This window comes from Notamacropus eugenii, chromosome 5, assembly GCF_028372415.1.
Source record: "Notamacropus eugenii isolate mMacEug1 chromosome 5, mMacEug1.pri_v2, whole genome shotgun sequence".
NCBI classification, from domain to species: Eukaryota; Metazoa; Chordata; class Mammalia; order Diprotodontia; family Macropodidae; genus Notamacropus; species Notamacropus eugenii.
In genome coordinates this window covers 427,548,483-427,567,701 of record NC_092876.1, presented here as the reverse complement: position 1 = coordinate 427,567,701, position 19,219 = coordinate 427,548,483, and the positions used below count along the sequence as shown (strand labels likewise).

Sequence of the window (19,219 nt, the reverse complement as noted above, 5' to 3'; positions counted from 1 at the left end):
TAGAAAAAAATAAGACGATGGAAATGTAGAGGGAAGTAGGAATAGGGAGAAAATGAATACAGAGTAAACAGAAAAGTTTGTAGAATTGCAAGAATTCTGAACTGCTTAAAATGAGAAGGGACAAAATAGTTATTGATAAGGGTTAGAAAGTTCTACATTGTAAAGAAAAGATTTCAATGGAAAGTAATAGATACAGACCATGATTATTCAGATCTACACTGAGATGACTCAGAGTACCTTATGTATAGTCTTGGGACTGTCTGTATTTCAGGTAAGCACGTGGTGGCTCCATTCAGTCACTGCTCAAAGGTCTAGCATGTGAGAAGTCATTTAGACAACAACAGAAATGTTACAGAGGAAATCTTGAAATAGATTGTTTACTGCTTTCTGACACCAGTCCTAGTCAGATACCAAAAGAACAAAACTGAAACAGACTCTGACAGCAAAATTAAGGGCGTATGGCTCATTACACTTTGCTAATAATGTATGGCACATAGGTATGCTTTCTGTTAAAGGAAGGGAAAATTAGTGAAAATGGAATGGGTCATTAAGTTAATGTAATCACTGTCTAAATGAGTCTAATCAATCCACTAAATGTGACATCTCTTAAGTAAACAGGGCTAAAATTAAGAAGCAGTTCTCTCCTTGTGTTGGCCTGATTTCCATTTAAAAAATATGATTTGGCATCTAATTCTCTTACTGTTTGTAGATAAACTCTCATAAATTAAGAACAAGTTTCAGATACTTTGTGCTATTAGTTCGGATTTTGCATTGAGGTTTTAATCAGAAGCATAGCTGGCTAAACATCTAACTAGGTGGGTAGATTAGAGAGTAGACTAGAAATTTGTATATTAAAGAAAACACTAGTGTTATGTCTTTTGTTATGAGGGACCTGTTACTTAGTATATGCTGAAGGGAAACGTTTTAATATAAGATGAAAACAACGCTTCTAGCTAATATGGCAAACATGAAATATCAGAGAGGATCTCCCTATACTCCAGAAAATACCTTTAAAAGGTCAACAGATCGAATAATGATCAAGAAAATCCAGAAAGAAAACAAAGCTCCTTTATCCCAGAATCGAAAAAAAAGTCAGAAATCCTAGGGCATTGAGAGAGGAACCCCTAGAGAAGCTGGCATGAATTGAGATATGATTACAATGTAATCATATATTAATGAGGTTATTAAGCCAACAGTAAAAGATACACCCTGATTTTTTTTTTTTTGAAATAGCTTTGATTGAGTTAAGAAAGGAACAATACAGTTGGCTGAAGGAACAAATGAGTCAGACTTCTGGGGCTTTAAATGGCTAAGCTTCTGAACAGATTTCAACAGTTCAAGAGCTGAAGAGTTGGAGACACTACAAACTTGTGGAGGAGTTTATTTCTCTCCTTCTCCTAACTCCTGTTGGCCATGTAGCTTTGAAAGGGAGTTACTGAGTCAGTATGAGACACTGTATACAGCAAGAACAGATATATGTGCTCAAGAAGTATGTATGCAGAATAATAGGTACTGAAGGGAGGAAACAACTTCAAGGAATGTAGCGCTTGATAACAAAGAGAGTCATTCTATGAAGAGGAAAACACCTTGGAACTCAACTAGGTTAGCAACCCAATGAAGATGCTGAACGCAAGAAGAGCTCTCTGATGACTCCATGAAAAGAGAAAGAGTGTCCAAGCTTGGCAATAGCAAGCTTAGTCAGTTGCCTTTGCCCACTGTGAATCTTATATATGTGTCTCACTACCATTTAGCTTAATCTGATCATGTATGCTGTGTGTATCTGTGGGAGTACACCCCGGAAGAAAATGTTTTATAATTATTCTGTTTATTATGTTGAATAAATATTTTGTTAAAGGTGATTGAATCTGCTGGCTGTTAGTGGGAAACACACCGGTAGGGGCTCCTGTATTACTCTACAGTATTACCTGTAGTCTGACCTCCTTGGAGTATAAACTTAATAGTAATATCACCAAGTCAATGTACATTTTAGTGATTGGGGGAGGGAATTGTTTTCCAGAATGGTTTAACCAGTTTTCTATTATGCCAGAAGTTCATCAATGTGCCTCTTGTTTCAGAGCCCCTCCAACATTTGTCATTTTCCTTTGTAAACATGTGATAGGTGTAAGGTGGAAATGCAAAAATAGTTTTAATTTGTATTTTTATATATTAATAGTGATTTGGAGCATTTTTATATTTTTTGGTAGCTTGCATTAATGGACTTTTTAACTAACTGCCTGTTCATATTCTTTGACCATTTATCTTTTTTTTAAAAAAGATTATTTTTCCAATTACATGTAAAAACAATTTTTAACATTCATTTTTAAAAATTTTGAGTTCCATATTCTCGCCCTCCATCTCTCCCTCTCCCTCATTTAGAAGGCAAGCAATTTTATTTAGGTTATACATGTGCAGTCATACAAGTCATTTCTATATCAACTTTAACCCTTTATCTACTGGGGAATTATTCATTTTTATTTTTCTTACCATCAGTTACTAATCACCAATATATCTATGTCAGAGAAACTACTCAGAAGATTTTTCCCATCTGATTCCAAGTGCATTTATTCTGCTTGTGTAGAATCTTTTCAATTCTATATAATCAAAATTGCAAGAATTCTTCCACTACTCTTAGTTTTAAAAGATATCTTCTTCCTCTGTCTTCTGATTTCTTTGTAATATGATCTTTTGTATTTAAGTATCATGTATCGATTTGGAGTCTATTGTGGTATATGAAATAAAATAATGGTCTCAATTGATTCCTATTAAACTGCTTTCCAGTTTTCCTAGCAGTTTTTTGAGGAACAGGGAGTTGGTTGGTCCCCTTGATTTTATTGAACATGAAACTACTATGTACCTATTTCTGGGTCTCATTCACCCAGTCTGTTTCAATGAATTTTTTCATTGGTACCAAATTACTTCTATCATTACAATTAGAGATCTGATACTGCTAGCTTTCCTTTATTCCTACTTTTTCCCCATTGAAATCCTTATCTTATTTCTCTGGGTGAATTTTATTATTTTGTCTACAGCTAGAGAAATAAACTCTGACACTAACTTTGTGACACTAATTTCTGATGCTAAATTTATCAATATTGTTATGTTGGCAGGGTCCAACCATGAACAATTAATATCTCTTCAATTATTTATCTTCCCTTCCTTGTGTTTTCTATATTCATATAAATGTCTTGGTAGATGGATTCCCTGATATCTCACCTTCTACAGTTATTGTGAATGGGATTTGTTTTCTCTCTCTTCCCTCTGGATTTAGTAATACTATATAGAAAGCCTGATAATTGTTTGTGATCTTTTTTTTATACTATGCAACTTTAATAAAATTGTTGTTTGTCCACTGCCATTTCTGATAGCATCCGCATTATAGAAATGACAATCATCTAGTTACTGATTTTTTTACTAATAGCTAATATTGAGGAGCTTCATATAGATTTCCTTCATTTTAGCTTCACAAGCCTATAAGATAGGTGCTATAGGTATTATTATTTACTTATTTTATATATTATTATAATTATAATATTATATATATATTACTTGTTATTATTTACATTTTGAATGTGAGAAAACTGAAGCTTAGAGATATTAGGTCTTGTCTAATAGTCAGTGTAACGATTATTAGAGGTGGACTTAAGATCCAGATTTTCCCTATTCCAAGCCCAGCCTTTGACCCCCTTCTTTACTGTAATATATGTTTACAACACATAGGAGTACATCTATGGGCTTTATTGTTTATAATTTAATAACAGTAAGCATTTATTTGATCCTATGTGTGTGTACAGATACAGAGGTCTTGGTGTCCCAGTTATCTTCCAATTTATAGTCTGTCAAGGAAATAAGGCTCACACACAGATAATTATGATATACAATATTCATTACTCAAATGGATCTCGGTTTTCATTGATTTGGAATTTCTTCCAACAGTGTGTGTAAATCATAACCCACTGGTGCTTGCCCATCCCATGCCACTCATCATCATCATCATCATCATTGATAGCTTTTATATAGTGCCTGTTCTGTGCCAGGTGCTGTATTAAGTGCCCTACAGATGTTATTCATTTAATGCTCATAACAACCCTGGGAAGAAGGTAATATTATTATTCTCATTTTATAGCTGAGAAAACTGAGACAAACCAAAATTAAGTGACTTGCCCAGGGTCACACAGCTAGTAAATGTCCAAGGCCAGATTTGAACTTAAATCTTTCTGACTCCAGGTCCAACAATCTATCTACCTCCCCAGCCAGTTTGTCTGTGTCCTCTCATTAAGTTCACAATATTACATCAAAAGTGTATTTTACAAGTACATATAAAATACTGTAGCATATATTGCTGTTGTTCAGTTGTTTCTATTGTGTCTTAGTCTTCATGATCCTATTTAGGGCTTGGGATATTGGATATTGGAATGATTTGCCATTTTTTTCTCCAGCTCATTTTTATAGATGAGGAAGTGAGGCAAACACAGTTAAGTGACTTGTTCAGGATTACAAAGCTAGTAAGTGCCTGAGGCTGGATTGGATTTCAGGAAAATGAATCTTCCTGACTCCAGGTCCAGTACCCTAGTCCACTGGGCCACCTAGCTGCCCATATTATATTCTGTATTAGCTGTTTTACTGTATATAATATACATATTATATTACGTATATTATGCTTTAATACATATGAGGAAAGGTTTTCTAGAACAGGTAGCACTTGAATTTCATAGGCAAAGGGAAGGAAGGCGGGTATTCCAGGCTTAGAGGAGGAAGCAAATAATTCAGCATAAACTCTATGCTGACTCAGGAATACCCTCAGTCTGTAACATAAAAACAATCCATCACTCAACAAATGCTTATTAAGTGGTTGCTCTATGCTAATGTTATGCTTGACATTGAGGATACAAATACAACAGAATTTACATTCTGAAGGGGAAGTAAACAAGGACAGATGTGTAGAGAAAAAAAGAAAGACCAAATAAATACAAAAATGAAATAGTTTAAGAAGGGCAATAACAATTGAGGGGACCTTCATGAGGAAGGTGGTATTTGAACTGCATCTTGAAGAAAGGGAAGGAATAATAAATATTTTGTTGAGAGTCTACCACATGCTGCAGATGCTGTGCTGAGAGCTTTGCTTATATTATCTCATTTGATTCTCACAACAACCCTGTGAAGGAGGTGTTATTATGACCTTTGTTATGTCGCTAGAAAGTCTCTGAGGCCAGATTTGAACTTAGGTCTTCCTGTGTCCAGGCCTAGAACTCTATTCAATATGCCACCTAGCTACATGTACTAGCTGAAATTGTATGTGCAAATAACTTATCGTTATAGTAAATATTTCGTTTGTCCAGCAATGCCTTTTGAATATATATATATATATATATATATATATATGGATCTATTTGCTTTTATTACTAATGGACTTCTAAGGCTCCCTTTGGAAGATTTCAAAAATCACCATGTGGCATTTTTTTTCCCTTTTGCTACAGGATTCACCTAGAAGACTTGAGCCAAAGTGTGGTGCTTCACATGACTGAAAAGCTCGGTTACAAAAATAGCGATGTGATCAACACTGTCTTGTCCAACAGGGCTTGTCACATCCTTGCCATCTACTTCCTGCTGAACAAGAAACTTGAACGCTATTTGTCAGGCCTTAGAGTAAGTTTGGCATTGTTGACAGATTTCTTTGCTCTTGGTGGGGGAAAAAAATGTCCCTTTTTCTCATCCATAAATGTTTTCTAATTGCTGACACTTGATCTTCAGCTGTTAAGTTAGTCTGACGTGTTGCTGAGTCTCTGGAATGTGAGATAAAATAGTATCCAAACCTGGGTCACATATCACACTTTTAGTTCAAGAGAAGTCAAGATGTTTTAAAAATAATCTCTCACAAAATTAGACCCTAGGCAAATTATTCTAACTCCTTGACTTTTTTACTTCTCCTTTAGCATCTCTCCTTATTCTTCTATGCCTTCAAACCTGGACTCATGATCTGTTATCTCCCTAAGTCTCTCTGCTGAAATATGTCACCTAGACTTTCGTACTGAAAAGGAAATCCATCAGTATTGATTTAGTTTGATTATAGGATTAAGCTCCCCTCTTTAGGAAGAGCCTAGCTCTAAAAGTTAAGCCAGACTAAAGTCTCTTAAATCTAACATACCTAGAGATTTAATGAATAGATAAATTGAAAAGGTTTTATCATTTAATAGCAGATAATTTTGAGTTAGACATATATCTTTGTAGAAATAAAATAATCATAGGATTATAAGACTTTTTAAAGGCTAAGTTCCCCTTTCTAGCAGCTGGAGAAAGGGAGTTTGCCTAAGGGCTAAAAGTCTCTCTTTCCATTCTTAGTAGATAAGCTCTCTTTTTTCTTGAGCTAGAGTCTAAGTTGAGAAACTGAATCTCTAAGGTTGGCAGCTGGAAGACTGGGTGGCGGGGGCTCAGTGACTGTTAACTCCAAACCACAAGTACTTCTTTCCCAGTGAGCTTTCTGGTTACAAAAGGCATCATCTGGAGGGCAAGGACTTCTGGGGTAATCTCACTTTGACAGCTCAATGTTACTGTTGGGTTAAGAAAGCCTGGGAGAAGTGCACTAGTCAGGTGACCTCTCTTGTCTAATTGAATTATGTTCAAAACAAGTTTGTCATTTTTTTTATTCCTTTTCTGTTATAAAAATTATCCCTGTAAATTATTCCTTGTCTCTGACCTCTGTCAGATGACCTGGTTTGTAATGCAAATGCTAACTTTGCAAATGAAATCATACTCAGTAACTTTGTACCTCAGTTTCTTTTTATTTCAGATAATTAATTTTAACACTGCCCTCTTCAGCAGAGCTACATACTATCCCTGTTTGAATTTACTCATATCCAGAGTCCTCATCGCTGTCCACTAGAAAACCGATAAACAAATTCATCATTATGTATTAATAGGTGTACTTTAAAAAAAATTATACCAGAAGGTATTTTCCTTCTAACTGTTCTTTTTTATGAATCATTTGATTTCTTAATCCTGATAGCATCACTGAAAATAAGCATTATTTGCTCCTTCTAACAGATGCTAAGCCTTGTGGAATTGAGGCTGGAGTAGTGGCCAGCCTGTTCCTCATAGCACAACACCAACCAAGAAATGTTGCAAGGCTCTGGGCATATTATATATTGTGTTATTGTCTTACTCCTGAAACATTTTTTTAGAAATCAATTTGGAATATTGAAGGCATCTCTGAATAAGGGAGGAAACAGAGCTTGAAGGGTATGAGTGATGGTAAAGATGAGTTCTGCCTACTTGGTCCTTTGTATTAATTGGAAGAATAAAAGACTGCCTTGCCTGTAAATATGTGATCCCCAAGTCTTTTTTTTAAAATAGATGGCTAGAGGAGCTTTATTCTTTTTTCCTACTGGCTATCTCTGGTGAGTTATCATTAACTCCCAAAGCCTACGGATTCATCAAACAACTCCACTCATAGATGAATGTGGGGAAAGAACCTTTGATCTCTGCATGGGAACCTACTGAGGGCCATAGAGCTAGTGTCTTCCTGACTCTAGGTTCAACAATCTATTGCATCATTCAGCAGAAAAAGGAAAGTCATCAAGGCAAAAGGAAGGAGGGGGATAATAATACAAAGTTTGTTTGAAGAGAGTTCTTGAAAGGAGTTTTTTACCATGTTTATTACGTTCACTGAACTTAGTTTGTCATGACTTTTCCATATAATCTCCTAATGGGTTTAAACTTATTTCAAAATGGGAAACAAACTTTTTGATGTCAGTCAGCTGACACACCTTGGGCAAATCTCTTGGCCTCAGTTGCCTCATGTGTAAAATTAAGGCTTTGATCTAAATGATCTCTTAGTTTCCTTTCAATTTTAAATTCTATAATTCTAATCAGTTGTGAAGGCTTCTATGGCAATTTGCACAAATTCTATTGAGTCCCAGTTTGTCATGAGCCATGAAGGATATAGTTCCAAATAAACAATTTTTAATTTTTTGAAGCTACATCAAAGAATGGGGTTGCTGATTCTATCTTTAGACTCATTCTGTTCAGTATTTTAGTTAATGTCTTAGATGAATGTATAGAAGGATGTTTATCATATTTCCAGATAACATGAAGTTGATAGAGATGGCTAAGTTGGAAACAGAATCAGAATCCCAAAAGATCTCTAAAAGCTAAAACAATGGGCTGGGGAAAATGAACTGAAATTTAATAGGAATAAGTTGATTTAAAAAAAAAGAACTTCACAAGTTCAACATAGAGAGGCATTCATAGATAAGCATTCATTTGAAAAATTCTTGAGTGTGAATAAACACACAAGGCATGTAAAATGATTCTACAATGTGACATGATGGCCAGAAAAATATCACTGTCCTTCGCAGCATAAAGAGAAAATTATAGTTTGAAGAACCAAGGAAAAGATAGACCTATTGGTGTTTAGTCCCATTCAGACCACAACAGGAGGATTATATTCAGTTTGGGGCCCCATTAGAGCCCTATTTAGAGGACAATGATAGGGAAGGTCAAGGGCCTAAACTGTGAAAAAAATATCTGTCCTACAAGGATCAGTGGGATGAATTGAGGCAGTTTAGCCTGGATTAGAAGAAATTTGAGGGGGACTTAATAACTACCTTCAAGTAGTTAAAGGATTAACATGTTGAAATGGAGATCAAGGTTTTTCTACATGATGCCAGGAGGCAAAATTGGAAGAAATGTTTGGAAGCTATAGAATTTGTCTCATAAGAAAAAACTTGTTATCACAGTAGTCAAAGGAATGGGCTGCCTTGAAGGTAGTAGACTGAGCTGTGTGACCTCAGGCAAGCCACTTAGCCATTCTGGATCTGTTTCCTCATCTGTAAAATGAGGATAATAGCATCTGTTGTACATGGCTATTATGAGCCTCAAATGAGATAATGTATATGAAATATTTTGTAAACTCTATATAGTATTTAGCAAAAATATTATACAAATGTGAGTTATTATCTACAAAATTTAGAGATGTACTAGACTGCTAATATCACTTCCAATTCTAAATCTCTGACCCTATGATCTTAAGTCTCTTCAGACAAACTAATTTTATTAAAGAAAAAAATACTAACATTTTTTAAAAATTGAGTCAGTATTAGAGGTGCTATGGGAAGAGAGAAAATACCAATGCACTATTGGTGGATCTGTGACCTGGTCCCACCATTCTAGAAATTAGTTTGCAATATTGTGATTAAAGCGACTAAATTCTCCTTACCCTTACCCAGGGATCCCAAGATTGTGGATGTATGCCTTAAGGAAATCAAAGACAGAAGCAAAATTTTAATTTATACCAAAATATTCTTAGCATTCTTGGTGGTAGCCAAGAACTAGAAACAGATTGGGTAACCACAGATGGGGGAAAGACTGATAAAGGTAGGGCATGAATTTAATGGAATATTATTATGTAATAAAAGCTGCAAGATACGTAGAATTTAGAGAAAGATGGGAGGATTTGTAAAAAAAAAAAAAAAAGTCAATACAGAACAAAATAAAGAGGACCAAGAAAACAGTAGCCATAACCAGAACATCGTAAACAAAAAGATTCCTTAAAAGAAATTGAACTCTGAGTAATTGAAAAGGCAATTCAGGGCTTAGAGAAACAATAAGAAAATGTACCTCCCTGTTCCCAGAAGAAGGACAAGGACAATTAAATACATGGTATAATAGTGTCACATATATCACTGCATAGGATGTTTTTGCCTAATTGTTTTCCAGTGTTACAAAGGAGGGTTCCATCTGGAGAAGGGGTGAGATGAGGGTCAGACTGACTGATCTATAGACAAAAGGCATGACAAAAATATATTGTATATAATATGTAATAAATTGTATATAAATATACAATTCAAATATTCTCAGGAGGGATAGGATTGATGACATCATAATCAAAAGTGATGGTTGCCAATGGTTAAGATATATTTATTGTTCCCCTGGCAGAAATCGAACATTCAAGACAACATTTTCTACAAGAACCAGCTCTATCAGATAGAAAACTACAACGTGAATAAAGAATCTTATGAGGTAAGGATATCAGCAGTATTTGAAATATTCGAAGACTAAGAAATCTTTGGTTATTTATTTCCATTCTTATGTGTCGTAAGGGAAGGGAAAATAAATTATTCCAGGCCCCAAAGTAATAAAAGGTGATTATGAAAGCAAAAGTTACCAAATGACTCCTTGCTGAACTATGGCCATGAAAAATGGAATACATGGGATCCGTTGGTTTGCAGAGTTTGAGGGGATTTATTTTAATAAAAGCAAAAATTATAGTCCCATGTAGACTTGACATCAAGAAAGCAAAACGTGACAAAGGAGTCCAGAAAGGTTTTAGAATGACCAAAATAATTTTTATTGTCAGCTATCCTTGTATGAAAAGGTAAGGACTGACCATCTTGCCTCAGAAGTTCCCAAAAGGAAACTCACAGTTTTGCAAGGACAGAGATAGGTAGTCACACAATCGCATGCAGAAAATGTAACTCCTTTGGTGATTTTTCAGTAGTTTCCTTTAATTTCAAAAGCTCAGCTATTTTTACTCCCAAGTCACTCCTTACTGGACACTCCAGTACCTCTACTCCTTCCGTAGAATCACTTCCTCCATTTCTTTCTCATGGCATGCTTCCAGAAGCAAGCTCTACTTTGCTTGTCTTTCTCTGGGGGGAGGAAGGCACTAAAAATTCCTTCTTTTGAAGACAGTGCAAGAATTGACCATTCTTTTCCAAAACCGTGTGAGGAGGAAGGGCCTATTCAATTCATCCTTCATTTTTTAACCTCAAGATTCCCTTAACTTGTATAATAATAGCTGGCATTTATATAGCCTTTTAAGGTTTGTGAAGTGCCTCTCACTTTGTGAATAGTTTTAAGGTAATAAAACTTACTAATTTAATTGCAGTAAGATTTTTGGGAGGTGCCCTGTGTCATTTCACTCGATCCTCACATCAGCCTTATAAGGTAGATACTTCAGATGTTATTATCCCTATTATACAAACTGCATTTTACTCACAAGTGTCAGAGATGTTAAATGACTTCCCTACAGTCACATAGCTAATAGATGTTGGAGCCCTCCAAGTCCACTCATCATAGCCCTTCACTTTGCTGCCTCTAGTTTGACTAATCCATGGAATACTGTTTCTGTGCTTTTCTGTTAAACCAAATATTTGTATTGGAAAGAGTGCCAAAAAACACGTACCTACCTTAGACACTTTTCTAGATGTGTAAACACAGGCATGTCATTTAACCACTCTTAGCCTTATTTTCTATTTTAAAATATTTTATTGCTTCTTTTTGTTTACGTTTTTTTCACTTCCTATTAACAATCCCCTTGCCTTTTAACAAAGAAGTTGTTAATCAAAAAAATAACATGTTGATCCTTTCTAAGAGCATATACTTCATTTGTCCATCCTCTTCCCTAAAGGAAGGGAGGTATGTTTCATCTTCAGTCCTCTGCGCTCAAGGGTGGCCATCAAAATTCAGAGCATTGGAAGAAGAATATTTATCTAGACTGATGAAGTTGAATGGGCATCTCACTGAGTTAATCCTTCATGACATCTGTCTTGGACAGGCACTGCAGATAGACAGTGAATCATAACCAGAATTGAACAACAGAAAGAAATGGGCTGAATTACATTTGGGAACACACAGAACACTTTCAACATCTTAATTCTTTAACTATTTGAAGATAGTTATTAAGTCCTTAATGGCTGGATCTGATAGAGCAGAGCATGAGAATAGAATTCTTGATGGGAAAAATAACACTTTTATTTATTTATCTTCATTAATTAAATTACAGGCTATTTTTAGATTAATAAATTTATCTCAGTTGTAATGTAGGAGATTAAATAAAAAGAGCCAATAATGGCCACAATAAAGTAATTGGAGAGCCAGACTCTACAGGTAAAAGCCTCTAAAAGCCTTTCTGGGTTTAGCTTGAACTACATTGATAGCCCAAGAAAGGAATCTCTGTTCTTGGTAGGATGGGATATTAGCCATGATAGGGGAAGGATTGTCTCAATGATTAATAAAATACTATTCCTAGCTCATATTCCTCTGGGTGCTCATAAAAATGCCTTCTATTCATCAAATATGGTCAATTGCCATTTTGTTCTTCATGGTTTCGTTCCTTTTTTTTCCCTTCTGGACAGCTGAAATGAAGAAAAAGAAAATTAAATCCAGAGATCAGAGCCCTATGATTTTAAGGCTTCATTATCTTCCCTCTCCCTATCTAATCCCCACCCCATCACCCCTTTTTGGCTTAAAAACCAAAGATTGAATCAATGGAGGTGGATTACAAATTTCAAATAACTGCACGTGTATTAAATTAAATTAGTCTGAGCCTAATGACTTTTATTTATTCTCAGAAAGTATCTTCTGAACAGTAGTGACCCTTGTAGAGGCAATGCTCTTTTAAAAACTTTCCTCAAGTCAGAAAGCTCAAACTGATTCGATCTTTAAAAAAGACCATATTAATTATACTTTTAAGATGTAAAATAGAGCCAAGAAGTGAGGGTCCTCTATACAAAGCAAAGTACTACTTTTTAAAAGGACATTTAAAGGTAAACATTAGAAGGCTGACTTCTTTGCTGCTTTTTATACTGTCATTCTGCTCCCCTTCCTAGATACTCTTACTTACCTCACTTGACTTTTATGGTGGTGTACTTTCATGATTTCCTTTCTTTCCTCCTTGGCCATTTCTCAGTATCCTTTGAAAGTTCAACATCTCCTGTCTCCTAAGCATGGATATTTCCCAGGACCATATCCTGGGACATTTTCTCTTCTCTGTCTATACTTTCACCTTAGTGATCTTATCGGCTTCCATGATAGCAAATATCATCTCTTTGCAGATAGACCAAGTGTGTACATATCCAGCCCTAAACTTGGTCTCACATTACCAATCTCCTATATCCCTACCTGAATGTTCCATCCTTGACATAATACTTAAGCACTTAACAAATACATTTTCATCCATTCATTCATATCTCAAACTCAACAGATCTAAATGAAGTGAGAATCTTTTCCATTCCACCCTCCCAAATGTATCCATCCTCTAAACCTTCCTATTTCTGTTGGGGATACTATCATTCTCCTAATCCCTGAGGTTCCTGACCTTATAGACATCCTTACCTCTTTCCTTTGCCTCAATGCCCAGCTTCATTCAGTTAGCAACTATTATTAAATCTAACCTTTCCGTCTCTTACTGACCCATTCATACAGTCACCACCATACTACAAGCCCTTATTGGTCCTCTGTTCAACTATTATAATAGCCTCCTAATAGCTTTACCTGACTCCAGGCTCTGTTCTCTCCAGTTGCTCATATTCCACATGGCTGTCAAAATAATCTTCCTAGCACATAGGTCTAACTGTGTCATCTTTTGCTTAAAAACTTATGCCGCTAAGTTAAAACTACTGCCTCTTGAACAAAATATAAGCCTTCCCCATCTGGTTCCACCTGATATTGAATATTCCAGGAAAACTGTACAGCTGGGTATTGTTTCCTAAACTTCCTGTTCCATCTCCTGCCTTCATGCATTTGCATAAACTTTCCCCGCGTCTGGAAGGAACTCTTACTTAATCTTTCAGAATCCTAAATTTTCTTTAAGACTTACGTTATATCCTCCAACTGGCTATATCTTCCCAACTGGTAGCACTCTTTCCCTTTTCAAATTATCATGTATTCATGTATCAGTATGTTGGTTATTAATTCCCAGTAAAATATAAGCTCCTTGATGGCAGACATTTTTAAAATTTTTTTTTGCATCTCTAATTTTGGTCACTAAGTTTAATTTGAAATATTTCAAGCATTAGTCAAACAAAAAAGGAAAGGGAGCTACATAGCACAAAGGAGTGTATATTGGACCTGGAAACAGGAAGACTTGAGGTCAAATACTGCCCCAGACACTTACAGCTATATGAGCCTAGACAAGTCACATAACCACTGTGTGCCTCATTTTCTCATCTATAAAATGGGGATAATCCCACAGAGTTATTGTGAGAATCGAAATGAGGTGACATATGTAAAACATTTTGCAAGCCTTAAAATACTATTTAAATGCAAACAGCTATTATTATAAACTTAAACTCCAAATGAATTTTTATGAATCATTTGTTATGAGTACAAAAATGGTTTCTTCTTCTAAGTCCTATCCTAATGCATGCGAATTTACTTAATTCATGTGAATTGACAGTTAATTTGTTCTCAACATCAGAGGAAAGTTCACAACAAGCATTTAAGACAATAGACTCTGTGAAACAGAGATGTAAAGAAAGATACAAAGAGAGTTTGTATCAATCCATTCTGTCATAGAGCTTGTAATGTCTAGTAAGAAAATAAGACGCAAACACAGAGAATGCTGATACATAATATTATAGAAGTGCGTCAGATGGATGCAGAACAAAGCACTATGTGACAGAGTGACTTTAGAGTTATTTAGTGGAATATCAGATATTACTGTACTTTTACTGTTGTTTCCCTTTGTTCTTGTTCCCATAACATCAGGGAGGTGATGCTATGACATGTAGGTGAATTGGAGTTAAGTGAAAGAATTTAAATAAGAGATTTAAGTGAAGGAGGGCTATGTAGAGTTACCAGATTCACTTTTTCCTCTGGAGCCATCTGAGTCTGATGAGGGCTCAGGAAAGACAGAGGAACGCTAGAGGAACCCCAAGACTGGAGCTCCCCGAGTGGGTCATCTGGAAAAGAGTTTCATGGACTCAAGCATTGTTGAGGTCAAGGTGATAAAGATTTATTACACTTTTCAGTGGGCAAGAGTTCTTAGGGAACCTGCGATTTGAATGGGGTACAGGTAAAATTTATATAGTGTATTCTACAATATAATATGTGCCAAGTATGCTGACTGGGTGATAGAAGGCGGGATTAGGGAGAGTTTAAGGAATAGTTAGTTCTTAAAGGAAAATGCACTTTTAGCATCTACTTTGAAGGTATTTTACTCAGAATTCATTGGGAAATAACGAAAGGGGGAGAGGGGCTACATGGAGGTGTGATTTTAAGCCTGAAACGTCACTAAGTCAACTAATGGTCCAGACTGACTAAGGAATACCAGGCTACTCTCATCAGTGTCTTGTTAGACAAGACAAATGTAAGGGAATATACATATGTCTAAGTCTAAGATACATATAATTAGTCAGTGAGTAGTAAATGTCATTATAACCCAGTACACAGACAGTTCAGCCAGTACACAGCTGGTTCAAACTAATAAATTTTATAAATGCAGTTGGCTACTATATCAGGAAGAGAGATCTAGGGCAGGCTGTCCTTGGGCTGGGGAGAACCTGCCTGCAATAATGTTTTGAGGCTAGGGAGAAATGTGATTTTAGAATTGGGGTCCAAGCACAGGCACCCTAGCACGCCATCAGGTCCAGTGGCAAGATACAGATCAGGATGACCGGAAATGGCCTCAAAGCAATGAGAGACCTTGAGCGTTTTAAGTTAAAGTCTGTCCCAGGTCTCAGTTTGACTGAGTCAGTGCCCATTCAGTGAAGGACCAAAGATTAGGCAGGTGGTTTTTGATAATACCGAGAGGCAGGTATAGAGCTTGACCCTCCCATTTGCCAACCTTGAGCTCTGCAGAATTCATTAGTAAATCACTCTCACACCTCTCACTCCAGCCTCTTAAGGTGAAGGATCATTTTGGACGCTCTAAATCGAAACTACAGTGATAATATCTCTCCACTGCTGTCCTGGAGCTCACCTGATACATTTAAGATTAGAAGGTTTAGAACAGAAAGCACCAAAATTGTGAATAAAAAGCAAAAACTGGAGCCTGTCGAATTTTCTAGTAATGACTAGATCTGAATTCTTTCTAAATCCCACACTCAGAGCATGAAGATGATTTCTTAATGAAAGTTTCTGAAGGAGGGAATTCTCAGCCTTTTTTGTGTCATGGATCTCTTCTCAAGAGAAGGTTTTTAAATGTTTAAAGTAAAAACAAAGAGGCTTAGAAAGGAATTTATTTTACATAATTATATTGACACACGGTTATCTATATATATGTGTGTATATATGTTTGTGTGTATGTATACATGCTCATAAAAATGTGTGTATGTATATATATTATATTACAATATAATATATATTAATATATATTCTCCCCTATTTATTTATGGGAGAATAGAAAGGAATAAACATTTATTAATCACCTACTAACCCCCAAGTTAAGAATCTCTCTTCTAAGAAAAGTGGGCAAGAAACAGGGCTTTGGATCAAGAGCAGCAGGAGCTTCTAAAAGTGCTTATTTCTGAAAGATTACACTGGACAAAAGACCTAAAATCACACTGTTCAGCTGAGAACCAGTTCATTCCTTCATGGAGCTTTTAAAGTCTCGTAAGGAAATGAGACACAAATGTAGACAACCCTAATACAAAATACTACATAGTTGCATCAGATGAGTTAGATAGTCGGACTGGAATTCTTTTTGGTAAACCCAATCGATCTCTGCACACTTCTGAGCCCACCAAGGTTTGCAGTCTCCAGTGCCTTAAGATCTACATCCCACTTTGTGCCAAAATTCATTCAGTATTATCCTCCACTTAATTTAAGGCTTTCCCACAGTTGACATTCCAGTACTTAAATCCTTTGGAAAGTGGTATAAAGCCATCTCATATTTTATTGCTTGTGTCTATTAGTCTCTGTGGATGATTACTATGTTTATAATACAATTTAAATAAAGCCATCTCATTATAAGCATAAGGCATTTCTATCTAAGTGAAAAGAAGAGTTTGCCAGGTGTTCCCAAGCTGGACTTAAAGTCACAACCCAATTTTTTCTGCAAGACCCTGCTTGTTAAATCGCCCATGACTGTCTTTATTGGTTATTTTGTTATGAAAATCAGCCTTTAAAAGGAAGAGAGAAAAAAATCCCCCATTGAGTTTTCTTTATGAAATTGGCAGTCGGGGATAAAAAAATGAAAACAAAAAACGCAGCAGTCAGAAAATAACCACTGCAGCCTGGAAGAAATCTCAGAAATCTCATTAGTTTCTTCTCTCCTTCCCATCACGGTTGTCCCCATCTTCAGTGTTTCACCGTTGTCAAATATGCAAGGACTGAGCCAAGCTAAGATACAGAGGGATCAGATTCTTCCCTCTCCAAGCCCCTGGGCCCATCTAATGCAGGGAATGCCTGTGATAGGCTATTCAGTGCATTAGAAGAAAAAAAAATGGGGAACAAATTTTCAGACAGCACTTTCTCCTGCACAATAAAGTGAGAGTGGAAGGACTGAAGGAGGAAATTAGGTATTTGTTAACTGTTATAGGGAAGAAAAAGCTTAAATGAAGCAATTGAGATGTATAGATTTGTATACATATATATAGATACAGTATAAACTTAGGAAATAGCCTGGGCGTTGTGTGAATTGGAGAAGTATAAAGAGGAGTCACTGTGGTATGTCACAGTGAGAATTACAGGCTAACACAAGATTTTATTGCATTGGGTAGACGATTGGCAAGTGACTATAAATGCTAATGCAAGTCAAAGAACCTGGATTTGAAACCTGGCTCTGCCAATTACTGTCGATGTGTTCAAGTCGAGCCATTTAATTTTTGTAAGCCTGTTTTCCTCACATCTAAAATGAAAGTGTGGGACTAGATGTCGCCTGCAGTTCCTTTCAGCTCTAGATCCTACAATGCTAGATCAAGGGGAAATATTTCTACATTAACATGAACACCTTTCCTTAGCCTAAACTTCTTCTATGCATGATGAATATATTCCGAGTAAGCAGGAGTTTATTTCTGTTCTCCTGTTGATACCCACTCACTTTGTTTCCAGGTCTTTGCTACACTGTAAGTATAAGATATTTTTCTACATATATAACAAGATTATTCCTAGGCAAATCATTTTAGTCTCCATTTAGTTTTGGATCTTCCTATAATATTTCCTTTATACATTATTATTCTAATAGTGTTAATGTCCCATTAAAAATTCTCCTTTTGTGTATTTATTTCCAAGTCCTTTTTGTTTCGGAATGTGATACCATTTTATGAATATCCCGTTCACATGTTCAATTCTATATAACTGTCATGTATAATTCTTCCAAATTTTTGTAAGATTCTATGATTTCTGTCTCTGCTCTCTGTTGGAATTGTTCCTTGTTATCAATAATAGTTATCTCATTAAAGATACCAGATCTTTCTTTACTGATATCAGGTCCTCTGATTTTCTTTAGTGTTTATTTTGTAAATTGATATACTTTATGCTAGATCATTCTTTATTCCATAGGCAAGAATTAAAATCAATTGGTTATTTGTTTTTCCTTCTGCTGATATCACTTTGGAATCTTTTAATCCATGTTATTTGTTTATTTTGATAGATTTTTTTCCCCTATTGCTTGTTCATTTCCCTATTCTTTCTCATTTTTTTAAAAGAGTTTATCTTCTTTTCTCTCTTTCCTCTTTCCATTTATATATTAGTTCATTCATTTAGAATTTTTTAGAATTTATTGTTTTAAATTGTTTATGTGGAAGAACTGTGTTCTTGATGGAACTCGCCAATATTTTTTCCCCAGAGGAAATAGTCTATGTAATTTAAAGATATAATTGAAAGGTCATTTACTCCCAATGCCTACCATAAGGCCTAGTGCATGTAAGTATGAAATAAATGCTTGTGAAATGATTGATTTGTTCATGTGGTCAAAGTCATTTGGAGTCAATGAGACCCTTCACACTTTCAGATGGGTATTTGACTCTTTTTACATAGAATGACCAAGGGGTATACTGATCCTATAATAATCTCAACATCTCCTCAGAAAGAGATTACTATGAATTATTACCAGCACTGTTGGTAAGCCAACTTTGACCATTGCAGAGATTCCTTGGGTTAAAATATTAGGACAATATGATAGCATGCAGGGGCTCAGGTCATTTATTTGACTGCATACCAAGACAGCCAAAATCCTTTGTTCTAATTTTATAATTTACAGGTTAATACATTAACTTGTCCTCTCTCTAGCATCAATTTCTCTCTACTAGTTGACATGATTTTGTTAATAAGTAGAGACATGCTTTGGAATGCCGTTGTTCTCTTTCCTTAGAAAATTGTCTTTTGTTTGATAGCCAATTACACATTTTAAACTCTCAAATCTATCTGTCATTCTGTTGGCCCTTTGCCTTTTGATTTTTGAAATTTTGAAAATTTAATGGTCATTTGAGGGGATGTAGTGACTGAATGCAGTCCATAAACTGAGCTTCTGAATATGTTAAAAAAGAATGCTGTATATTCA

General features: G+C 35.6%; 1 protein-coding gene across 1 annotated transcript in view; it reads left to right on the top strand.

The window, feature by feature from the left end:
* The window catches only part of HUNK (hormonally up-regulated Neu-associated kinase), a 140,278-nt gene that overhangs the window by 98,483 nt on the left and 22,576 nt on the right, over window positions 1–19,219 (top strand). The window contains exons 7-8 of the mRNA XM_072615097.1: window positions 5,475–5,643; window positions 9,931–10,014. Coding sequence (XP_072471198.1) covers window positions 5,475–5,643; window positions 9,931–10,014 — 253 coding nt within the window. The remainder of the gene's footprint in view (window positions 1–5,474; window positions 5,644–9,930; window positions 10,015–19,219) is intronic.